Source organism: Anolis sagrei, chromosome 4 (genome assembly GCF_037176765.1).
Source record: "Anolis sagrei isolate rAnoSag1 chromosome 4, rAnoSag1.mat, whole genome shotgun sequence".
Taxonomy (NCBI): Eukaryota; Metazoa; Chordata; class Lepidosauria; order Squamata; family Dactyloidae; genus Anolis; species Anolis sagrei.
In genome coordinates, this window is record NC_090024.1 from 193,810,974 (window position 1) to 193,823,609 (window position 12,636).

General features: G+C 39.4%; 1 protein-coding gene across 8 annotated transcripts in view; it reads left to right on the forward strand.

Moving 5' to 3' along the window:
* The window catches only part of CNTN2 (contactin 2), a 92,306-nt gene that overhangs the window by 55,629 nt on the left and 24,041 nt on the right, over positions 1-12,636 (forward strand). For all 8 annotated transcript variants that reach the window (XM_067468048.1, XM_067468047.1, XM_060772936.2 and 5 more), the window contains 9 exons: positions 2,519-2,618; positions 3,630-3,805; positions 4,848-4,984; positions 8,563-8,692; positions 9,209-9,359; positions 10,166-10,293; positions 10,595-10,770; positions 10,977-11,097; positions 12,455-12,613. In XM_067468048.1, the coding sequence (XP_067324149.1) occupies positions 2,519-2,618; positions 3,630-3,805; positions 4,848-4,984; positions 8,563-8,692; positions 9,209-9,359; positions 10,166-10,293; positions 10,595-10,770; positions 10,977-11,097; positions 12,455-12,613 (1,278 nt within the window). The remainder of the gene's footprint in view (positions 1-2,518; positions 2,619-3,629; positions 3,806-4,847; positions 4,985-8,562; positions 8,693-9,208; positions 9,360-10,165; positions 10,294-10,594; positions 10,771-10,976; positions 11,098-12,454; positions 12,614-12,636) is intronic.

The following is a 12,636-nucleotide window of genomic DNA, read 5'->3' on the forward strand; positions in this document are numbered from 1 at the left end:
GGTCAGGCAATATAGCTTTTATGGCTGAGAATTCAAAATGTGCATGTTCATGTGCATGCCCTCAGGTTCCCTGTTACCTTATAGAAGCTGCATTCATTTAATAAGGTTTTCTTAGACAAGGAATGCTCCTCCCTAAACTACAAACCCAGTATTTCATAGAATGTTGCCATGGCAGTTAAAAGGGACTCATACTAACTTCACTTATAATGTGAAGGGACTGCTGATTCCAGGAAGAGATAGCCATTGCAGTTCAGACAGGAATGAGAAATGTCTGGGGGAGATAACAGGTTCAGTTCAGCTGTGGATACAGTTCAGTTTGGCAATAGACTTAGTCCCCTATTACACTGTCATATAATTCAAGTTATCAGAGCAGATAATCCACATTATCTGCTTTAAACTGGATTATATGAGTCTAGACCGCCATATAATCCAGTTGAAAGTAGATAATCTGGATTTTATATGGCAGTGTAGCAAGGTCTTTATGGATGAAAACTTCAAATTCAAGGTTTATTGAAGTCGAGTAAGTGTTCAGGGCCAAGACACTGCTGTTACAAAGGAGGCAAAAGGAACGCGTACAACCAATATGAATTTTGTGACCCAATGAAATTCTCCTTCAGTCTCCAAATTTCTAGCATTGCAGTAATGTAAAACTTCAGTCGAGTATTTAGAAATACAGTTTAGACAGCCAAGAAAAAAGAATTAGGCAAAATTGACAAGGGAATTGTAAGAGTTCTAGGTGTGAATATTTTTCAATGTGCCACTCTTAGCAATGCTAGGAATGTAGGAAGTGCAGGTAAATTTTATGAGAGGGAATGCCTTTATACCCTTTTTTGTAGCTATAGACCTGGCAAAAAAGGTTTGAGGCTGAAGTACATCCTTTAGAAAGGATCTGTAGTTCAGGAAATCCTTTGGAAATTGCACTCCTGCAGGTTACAGCCAGCCATCCTTGAATTGACTTATACACTTTTATGGGATCAGAAGTGAGGAGGTTGACAAGACTTGAAAAGGAGTGGGATTGGAAAGAAAGGTAATTGTGCCCCATCTATAAGGAGATCCTGATAGTGGAGGAGATGACTCTTCATATGAACCAGAATCTCCTTAGGAGGGATGCTAATCAACCAAATGTCCTGTCATTAAACTTTCCTACAAAGAGAACATAGGCTCCAACCTTAGATCACATCAGACCATTCATCATCATCATCATCATTATTAGTATTATTATTATTATTATTATTATTATTATTATTATTACTTTATTTGTACCCCGCTAGCATCTCCCGCAGGACTCAATGCGGCTTACTTAGGCCAAGGCCTCAAAACACAATACAACAGTACAATACCTAGTGCAAATTAAAACAGTTAAGCAGAAATAAACAACAGCAATAACAATACATCAAAACATCAAGACAATATAAAACTGGGCCAGGCCAGAAAATGGGTACAAGATTAAAAGTGCTGATGTGGCAGGAGGTATGTAGGATTATAAAGTAAGTGCGGTGTGCAGTGATCTTAGTTCTATAAAGTGCTTCTAGGACTTGGTATTGGAGGTTCCTAATCTGAAAAGGCACATCGGAACAGCCAGGTCTTCAAGTTCTTTCTGAAGACTGCCAGCGAAGGGGCCTGTCCAAGGTCTTATGGGAGGGCGTTCCAGAGTCGGGGGGGCACCACAGAAAAAGCCCTGTCTCGGGTTCCCACCAAGCGCGCCTGTGACGTGGGCGGGATCACGAGCAGGGCCTCTCCAGATGACCAGAGTGAGCATGTGGGTTCATAGACGGGGATGCGGTCACGTAGGTAGGGTGGTCCCAAACCGTTCAGGGCTTTGTAGGTAAGCACCTGCACCTTGAATTGGGCTCGGAAGATAAACAGCAGCCAGTGGAGCTCCTTGAATAGGAGGGTTGACCTCTCTCTGTAATGAGCCCCGGTTAACATCCTGGCTGCTGCCCATTGGACCAGTTGGAATTTCCGAGCCGTTTTCAAGGGCAGCCCTATGTAGAGCGCATTGCAGAAGTCCAATCTAGAGGTGACCAAGGCATGGACCACCCCGGCCAGATCAGCCTTCGCGAGGTACGGTCGCAGCTGGCGCACAAGTCTCAGTTGTGCAAAAGCCCTCCCGGACACCGCCGACGCCTGAGCCTCAAGCGTGAGCGATGAGTCCAAGAGGACTCCCAAACTGCGGACCTGTGGCTTCAAGGGGAGTGTAACCCCGTTCAACACAGGTTGCCACCCTGTACCCTGATCCGGTTTGCGATCGACCAGGAGGACCTCTGTCTTGTCAGGATTGATCTTCAGCTTGTTCTTCCTCATCCAGATAGACATTCATGTAACTTTGTGTCAAATTGTAACACAGCTGACAAACCTAAGAGGATTGTTTTATATATAAAGATAGAAATAAACTCCGGATTTGCATATTTAAAGATTGAGATGTACTTTATATTAAAGCATTGCATGAATATGAATATCTAGTGTCTTCCTTGGAGGGTTTCAATGCTCTTAACCTCTTTGCATTTCCTTTCCACAGATTCTAGACCATATGCCCCAACCATTAAAGCCAAGTTTCCCTCCGACACTTTCGCTCTGGCCGGGCAGTTGGTTGCTTTGGAGTGTTTTGCCTTTGGGAAGTAAGTAGTTCTATTAATTGCCCTACTGGCAAAAGGAGAAAAGTAGAAATGTTGCAGACCAGCAAAAGCACAAACTTGGTTTGAAAGTCTTTGCTTCCAAAAGCTAAGATTATACAGTTGGAAGTAATGAAAGAGCCACCATTTAAAATAATAGAGAATATTTACCATGCAGCTAATTATCAAACTGCAAACATTTAGCTCATGTGATTTCAGATATATTTATTTTTAGCCGCATTGAATCCCTATATCAGTATGAAGAAGGGATAAAAATAAAGTAAATAAATAAATAATGAATAAATCTTTGATGATGACCCACTTATCATCCATTCCATTACAGAGGAGTTGATTTGAGTTAGCAAACTGTGCTGCATTTGCCTGTTACGTGAGCTAAAAACTTAATAATCTGGATATGTTTTTTTTTTCAGTATTATGAATACCTTTGATTATTGGATAATAAATATCAGCAGATGTGACTTTGGGTTCACCATGGCTTGATTTATTCAAGACTCGTTTTAATGCTGGGCATTTTTACCTGGCATGGTAAAATAATAAATAAGAATGATTCTGAATGTGTTTGGAGATTATACGAAATAATTAGTAATTTAAAATACATCCCAAAGTCCCAGATTGGGAATGGAGAATGGATATCATTTAGTCAAAGCAAGCAATTTACAGACATAACTTGACCTTTAGTGAGTCAATTAATTATTTGTTAATTAAACTCTGGGTTGAGAGAGATGGTAGGAAATAAGACAGTTAAGTAATAAGACAAAGGGGAGCATTAGGACATTTTAAATAATGCAAGATGCTGCTCACAATGGGGGAGGTTTGATGAAAAGGAGTCATCCTCAATATTTAGCTATGGCTAGATAAAAAGGTTTTCTTGACTGCATCCCCTAGAATCCCCAGCCTACAACCCAGTTAGCAATCCTAACTTTTCAAAGTAATGGTAATTTTGTTGCCCTTGAAGACTGCATTGTGTTTTCACAGATATTTTCTTTTGTAATCTAGCCCTGTCCCGCAAATAAAATGGCGGAAGTTGGATGGTAGCCAGTCTTCCAGGTGGATTACAACAGAACCCCTCCTGGAGTTTAAAGAAGTCGGCTTTGAGGATGAAGGCACTTACGAGTGCGAGGCTGAGAACATCCAAGGAAAAGACACCTATCGGGGTCGCATCATAATTCAAGGTACAGCAGCCAAGCAAGTTTCTGTGCAAGACACAGCTTGCCATTTTGATAATTATTTGTCCATCCTTGAAATGCTTAGGTCTCAAGTCCAGGAAACCACATATCTGTTTTGGTTAGAGAAGTGATGTTCAAACTGGGGTCCCCAGATTTTGTTGGACCTGCTGTCTAAGGCTTTTGAGGCTGAGGTCCCAGGTTTGGGACTCATTGTCCTAAAACTGAGCATCCAAGTGTTGGGAATTGATCCACAAGAAAAATGGAGACTTGGAACAATGAATATTGTTTCTTATTTCTGATACAATGCATATAAAGGGTGAAAAGAAAGAGATGAAACAGTAAACCAAAGAGCAAGTGTTAACAAGTGAGCTGGATATAGGAATGAGGCAAGTCTGATTGAACCAAAGACTTGCATTTAGAGTAAAATGCCTATCATGCTGGAGAGCTGGATCAAGCATCATCCCGTAGCCATTTTCAAGATATTCTTTTATCCACATTTTAGAAATGAAATGTCTTATAGCTAAAAAAGGAAGAATATGAGGATTTTTTTAACCCACATCGGTGTTCTCCAATGCTGAATAGAAAGGAAATCATATGCCTTTTTGTTGTCCAAAGTGGAACTCTTACTTATTTGTACTGGCAAAATGCAAAATAGATAGCTATTCCCACCTTACTGGATTTGTCTCCTATATAGCTGTTAAAAGATGGATTGGGTCAGAAAAAAGAGAGATGAGAATCCAAATTCAGGATCATAAACCTGATTGATATCATGGACAACTAGATCCATACCCTTAGGATTTAAGCACCCAAAGCCTTAGACCTGGATGGATGAATCTGTCAGTTTTGGTTTTTCCACAGTTAATTTTTTTTAAAAAAAAAATCTTATATGCTTTGCATTATCCATGTGAAGGAATATATGAGTTTGAGTAAATTCTTCTTAAAAACACAGGTACATTCTTGCGTTGTCCTGATTGTGGGCGGGTTACGTATTACACTACATTCCTGCTTCTGAGTGGCGCATTGCATTGATATCTGTGCCCCTTTGTAGCTCAACCAGAATGGCTGAAGGTCATTTCGGACAAAGAAGCTGACATTGGAGCAGACCTCCACTGGAGCTGTGCTGCAGCTGGGAAGCCCAGGCCTACTCTAAGATGGCTACGGAATGGACAGCCATTAACTTCACAGGTGCCCCATCTATCATTGCTTGACAAATGCCATTTATATTTTTACTTTCCCTTTTGCTTCACCTGCTAAATACTGGGGTAATATAATCAAGCCACTTCTGTGGTTTTCCTTATTCTATTGCTTCTCTCCTTCATCATTATTTTTCTTGATTGTTAGTTAGGTTGGGTAGCTCTTCACAAAGTAATAACAATTATTTTAAACAGGCTGAATCCAGGAATGTTATTATTATGTAACTATACATATATAAGTCTATTATACATGTATGTATAGCATTTAAACCACTGAGCTGCTGAACTTGCTGACTGAAAAGTTTGTGGTTCGAATCCGGGGAGCAGGGTGAACTCCCACTGTTAACTCCAGCTTCTGCCAATCTAGCAGTTCAAAATCATATAAGTGTGAGTAGATCAATAGGTACAGCTTTTACAGGAAGGTAATACCATTCCATGCAGTCATGCTGGCCACACGACCTTTGAGGTGTCTGCAGACAACACCGGCTTTTCTGCTTAGAAATGGAGATACGCACCACCCCCCAGAGTCAGACATGACTAGATTCAGTGTCAGTGGAAACCTTTACCTTTACTTTATACATATATCTATCTTTCAGAACAAAAAGTGCAAGTAATTATCTAGGAGCATTAATGTAGGAATGAAATTTCAGATTCTGAAACAGGGATGGGCACAATGTAGGCACGTGCTTTACCACATACACACCAAATTGTCTTAATGTAAAAAGACATTAGGAGGCAGCGAAGTATATTTTCTCACATTGTTAGGGCCTCCGCCAGTATTCTAGGCTTTTTTCACCTCCTCCAAGCCTAAAACGGCTATGTGTATGTATGTGTGTGAAAGCATTTTTTCTTTCATTCCCAAAAGGACATTAGAGACTTTTAAATTAAAATTGAAAAATGGGAAACCAGTGAGGTACTTCTAGATCCTTCAAAGGGCATGTGAGGTTTTTGTCTTTTGGCATGTCCAATCCCTACTGAGCATCACTTATCTGGAAATTTGAAATCCAAAATACTCCAAAATCCTAGAAAAACCCTCATAGAAGGCAAAGATAGTGGCATCTTTCATTTTTGACGTGTCAGTGTACATAAACTTCATTTCATACACTTAGTTATTACAATTATTGTATATAATTATCTTTAGAGCAGCAGTCCATGGTCCACATGTGGCTCAGGATGCCTATGAATATGGCCTGACACAAAATTGTAAACTTACTTAAACATTATGAACAAATTGAGGGGGGGAACTCAATTTTTTGGTTTTTAAGTGCAAACTTTGTCAACAGAATAGAATGAAATAATCAGAGTATATTGTAGACAAAGTGTCATCCATAATTCTCATTATAATTGCAAAAAATTCAGCCAGAGGGCTTCCTCAACTATTTAAAAAGACCCTTTGAACAGGGTGGTGCATAATTAGCATTATTATGCAAGGCCCTTTAAAGCTTATCTGTGGTGGCAAATATCAAGAAAATTATACATGGATTGTTGGGATTTTTTTTTCTGGGGGGTGCTTATCAGTTATCATTAGTGTTAGCATATTTATGTGTTTCCCCAAACAATTCCTTTTCTTCATCCTATGTCACTCAGGGAAGCTGAAAGTTTGGACAGCCCTGCTTTAGGCTATGTACATAAGATGTGTTTGAATGTTGTGTTTAGACCTAAGCCCCATTTCCAAGATATTTCATTATATAAATATGCACAAATACAGGTATTTTAAAACTGGGGGGGGGGGGGAGTGGACTCCAAAACACTTCTTGTTGTCCTCCAAGCATTTCCGATAAGGGATGCTGAGCCTATAGTCAGAGAGCTTGTTTGCACAATCGTAGCTTATGGACAATCTGCAGGTTACTCAGAAAGGCTTTCTCTTCTCCTCCTGTTTGAATCAAACCAGGAAGCTTTTTGCTCACTATAACTGTTGCCTGCTTCATCAAATATGCAAAATTAATAGGATTCGGAACAAAGCAGGATATTAAACCACTTTAGATAAAGTAGCTTAATATTGTCTTCCCACTAGTTCAGAAGCAATTCCCAGTTAAGATTAAACAGGAAGCTACGGTTGATTAGAAAATCGCCTCTGAAGAAATCTTGCCAAAAAAAACCCTCTATGATAAGTTTGTCTTGGGATCACCATGAGCTGGAAATGACTTGAAGGCAAACAACAACTAATACTTAATTGAAGATCTGCTGGGTTGTTTTTCTGGCTCATATGTAGGAGCTGCACACACACCTACAAACCTTCTTCCTATGCTTTCTTGATTTCATAAATCAAGATATGGTTCTCTGAATCTCTCCATAGAATTGCTATTTCAAGAGGAAAGAGACAGAAAGAATAGTTTTTGAGTAAAGCAATCATGGTTGACCTTCAGACAAAAGAAATACAATTTTAAAAGAAACAGTGCCTTGTGTGAAATTCATTGTCTTTTGAGAAAATTGCAAACAAAATTATAAGAAGAGAACAAAAACATAATGAAACTGGGATCAATACACCCACTTAAAAGAGGTTTTTTTTGCTATGGCATACCTATTCATAAGTTTCTCCTTATTTTTCTTCCTTATTTTCTCACAGATCTTTACATGACTCAGAAGTAAATCTCATTGAGTTTAAGACCGCTTCACACAGCTCCTGGGGCTGGGTCGTTACACCGTCATTTGCTACCAAAAGGGAAGGTGTGCCGCTCATGGTGTCCCACACCCTCCCTCCTTCACCCAGTATAAGATGGGGATGGGACAAGGCACATTGATGCCCTGTCCCCATAATATATGAGAGAGGGTGGCAATGCGCATTGCCCCTCTGCCCTTTCCTCCATCATATGGTAAAATAGAGATGAAAGTGTGGCTAGCTTCATTGGAGCTACCTGAAAAACACATTCCTCTCTGTGGTGGCAATTAAAGTTGTGTCAAATTCTGCTCGGTGTACAGTGTAGGTGTGCCGTATGAGATATTTGTGTGCAAACATGTATGGAGTAGTATACACTACATCGAACACATTGTTCTTAACATATTCATTTTCTTCATGCTGTTTTCTTAGTAAAAATAATCTGTTTTGGGATAAAATACCATCACCATTAATTTCCTAAGTGAGCAGTTATCCTTGGAGGTCACCACTACTTCAGTCGTTGTATTGTGTATACACACAAAGTCACTCACAGAATAGGAGCCCCTGGTGGAGCAATGGGTTAAACCCTTGCGCCGGCAGGACAGAAGACCAACAGGTCTGCGGTTCAGATCCAGGGAGAGCACAGATGAGCTCCTTCTGTCAGCTCCAGCTCCCCATGTGGGGACATGAGAGAAGCTTCCCACAAGGATAGTAAAACATCAAAACATCCGGGTATCCCCTGGGCAACATCCTTGCAGACAGTCAATTCTCTTACACCAGAAGCAATTTGCATTTTCTCAAGTCGCTCCTGACATTAAAAAAAACAACTCACAGAATGACTCAGCAGAGACAGAACGTGACCAACAGGCAGAATATGTTCAAGAACACAGCAGTGACATTAGTTCTGAATATCTAATTGTCAAATGTAATGGATTATATTCTCATTTAACTACCTCATTCGCTTATTTGCACAGAATCGCATTGAAGTGAATGGTGGAGATTTGAGGATTTTCAAGTTAACAATGGAGGACTCAGGCATGTATCAGTGTGTAGGAGAGAATAAACATGGCAACATTTATGCAAGTGCTGAATTGTATGTGCAAGGTGAGTTCTGAATTTATACATTAATTTATGTATGGAATGTATAATTTAGACACTGGATTATTTCTCCAGATATGGAACTAAAGCTTTGTCTTTGAAATCAGAGATTTTTGTGCTACACCGTCCTGATTATAATCACTCAGATCTAAGTCCTACAATGCTGAATAATAGGATGTACCTATTCAAAATGATGTATAGTAAGGTATTCTTTTTTTAAAAAAACTCTTTATTTTGTAAAATAATAAAGTTAGGTAAGAATTTTACCATGACACTTCATAGTAAAGAAACATGTTTAAAAATCATTTTATTTAGGTTCTCTTCTACCTAGTCAGGAATGAACAAATACCATAATAATTTAAATACCCAGAACTGTTCAGGTAAACAAGCAAATATTTAACCAATTATTATTTTTTGAATAAATCATACATCTGAGTCAGATTTAAAATCCTATATTTTGAATCACTTTTAGAATCAGGCAACTTTACCATTTCCCATGACTCATAATTTTTTTCTTTTTAGCCTTTGCTCCTGATTTTCGGTTAAACCCCGTGAGGCGACTGATACCAGCAGCTCGAGGTGGAGAAATTATCATCCATTGTCAACCAAAAGCTGCCCCAAAGGCTAGCATAATTTGGACCAAAGGAACCGAGCTTCTAAGTAATGGTTCCAGGTATGAGCACTCATTCTTTTTCTAGCTAAGTAAAAAGCAGGTATTCCTCCTTACTCTGGTTACTGTACTGAGTTCTGGATAGTTTTAATATTATGAGGGAAAGGGTGTTTTAGGCCATATTTTAACTGTCCATTTAATTCAGTTCAAAGAAATCAACTTGCAGTGTCCAGATAACAAATCCCTGAAAAACTGCATGAAAGAAAGCCCTTAATGAACATCAGTGCTCTTTTGTGTAATTACCTTCTTGGCCTCAAACTGGTTCCAGGATATCCTATGCAATCATCTACACAATGAACCACAGGTTCCTCACCCTCCCAAAACTAGACCCCACTCTGATGTTTTCTGAGTACTTTCAACATCAGGGCCTATCTCAGTGAAGTCACCAAATCAGATGAGAATGAAAGAGAACCAGGGATCATATCTTGCAGGACATATTAAGTGATCTAGTTGAGACCCTCCAGTCATCCTTGCTTTATCTCAAGAATCCCAGTGGTAAGCATAGAAGTGATGCTAGTGCTGCAGATCATCATAAATTGGAGGACTGTCTGCTCGTAGATTAAGGGCAATATTCTATGACAGGTTGTCTTTGACAAGTTTGCCTAACTTGTTTTATATAGGTGTGAATCCTTTTAATTAGTCCAAGCTAATTCTATTGATTGTAGGCTTATTCAGGTTGGAATGAAGGAATTACATCATAATTTGTCTGCAATCCAATGTTATATGTCCAGTAGTTTTACCCAGAGCCCTGTTCTTACCAAAGTTCTATTTTTGACTCTTTCCTGGTGGGCTTTTTCTCTACACTTCAGAATCACTATTACTCCAAGTGGCACTTTGATCATTCGGAACATTAGCAAGTCAGATGAGGGGAAGTACACCTGCTTTGCTGAGAATTTCATGGGCAAAGCAAACAGCACAGGAACCTTGTCAGTTCGAGGTAAGGAATACTTACTTTTTTTCTAGGGCCAAACATAATGGAATAATTAATAACCAATTTTGCCAACATTTTCTCCTGGAAAGTACAACAGCAAAAAAGAGAGCATGTCATTTGTTCATTGCAAAATAATTAAAAGAAACAAAATCTTCTCTATCCAATCTCAAAGGTGATTTTAATATGGAATGAGCAGATAATATATGTCTATATCCAAACAAGAGCATAGATACCGTGAAGGTGTTTTGTTAATGGCATGCGGTAACCATAAACAACCCCTAAGAATTATCCCACCTCTATTTTGCAGATGCCACTAAAATCACTCTTGCACCATCCAGTGCTGACATTAACGTAGGTGAGAACATTACCTTGAAGTGCCATGCCTCTCATGACCCAACAATGGATCTTACATTTACTTGGTGTCTGGATGACTTACTCATTGACATTAGCAAGTCTGAAGGCCACTACAAGAGAGCTAGTACAGTGAGTATTTCAAATTCCCTATAATCTCTTAGAAGTGATCATGGTGTGTGGAGAACCCAGCACTCTTCTGTGTCTAGCTCTTGTTCTCTAATATCTTTCAAGTTAATGCATATACAACTGTGATTTCCATGACATGCCTCATCTTTTAAACATGTAGATTGTGAGTCAGCTTGATTCTGACTTTAGTTCTTGCTTCCCTTTTCTAGAAAGAAAATATTGGAGACCTTATGGTTTTGAATGCTCAGTTGAAACATGCTGGTCGATATACTTGCACAGCCCAGACTGTGGTGGACAGTGCTTCTGAATCAGCCACCCTAGTTGTAAGAGGTAAATTCTTTCTTTCTTTCTTTCTTTCTTTTCTTTTCCTTCCTTCCTTCCTTCCTTCCTTCCTTCCTTCCTTCCTTCCTTCCTTCCTTCCTTCCTTCTTGTGTTTGTTTGACTTTTGTGTATGTTTGCCTTGGATATTTCATTGTGTTTTTATTGTTATATTATTATATTGTGATCTATTTTACAATTTATCTTAAAAGAGAGTATACGTGTGATGAGTTGGATCCAGAATAGTACTTAGCAGTCCTCATGCTGAAAGTATCTTCATGATTCATCCTTCCTCTTGAGGCTCCATGAAAAGCTAACTCAAGGAGCAGCCTGAGCGATGATGCAAACAAAAGGAGCACAGAGAAAGATCATATCCCTGCCTTCTTATTGGAGCCTCCACTAGATGTTGGGGCCTTCCATGGATGGAAGCAGCCCTTCTATTCCTATAATGCCCCAGTTCAAGTCCAACTCCTAAAAACAGATAGAGGCAAGCTCCTGTGCTCCAAGGGGCAATTTTCCAACATCAGGAAGCCCCAGCAGCCACACCATATTCCCAGCTTTGTTTGGGTGTTTTCTTTTGTTTGTTTTTTTTACAAAAGAAACAAAATGAAACCAGAAGGATTCACAAGCGCTCTTCCAATTTTATTTTATAAAAAAAAATTACAGATCTGTTGACTGCATCTTGATTAGACGGAGGATTGTTACTAATAACAATGTTTCTCAGTTTGTTTTGTTTATTCAGCCAAAAAGGTAAAATAAGGGTTGGATCAGCCAAGGATGTGCCAATGCTCCATAGTATTTCCACCCCTGCTGTATTCCATAAAATAAATTGAAAAGCTGTGTATATGTAGATACACAGAGCAATACACCCTTCCAAAGAAAACAACTTTACGACACTCAGAGGCTGCATTTTCCACTGTCAAACAGCTCTTACCATCAGGGATTTCTTCCTAATATTTAGGTGGAATCTCTTCTCTTCCAGTTTGAATTTGTTGCTTCATGTCCTAGTTTCTGGAACAGGAAAAAAACAAGTCTGCCCCCTCCTCAGTAATTACATCCTTTCAAATATTTAAACATGGCTATTGTGTCCCTTCTTAATCTCTTCTCCAGGCTAAACATACCCAGGTCCCTAAACCACTTCTCATAGGACTTGGTTTCTAGAATTTTTATTTGCAAATCTTTTTAAACTGCTTAAATTTACTGTAACCTCTATACTTCCCTGGAGTCCTGTAATACAGGGGAAGATGTGTGTGTGTGTGTGTGTGTGTAATCTTGTAGACTATCACATAGCTCAGATTTAAGCAACAGAATTCAAGTCATAAAGTCAGATTGTGTTGTTATTTCCGATGTTGCTCTTTTGGTTTGGTAGGACCACCCGGGCCTCCTGGGGGACTGGTAGTCACAGACATCAAGGACACAACAGTGCAACTAAGCTGGAGTCGGGGCTTTGATAACCACAGTCCAATAGCCAAATATGTCATCCAGGTCCGCACACCTATCTTCTCCCAGTGGAAGCAAGCACGCACCAGTAAGTGTCTTGAGGGCAGTGGG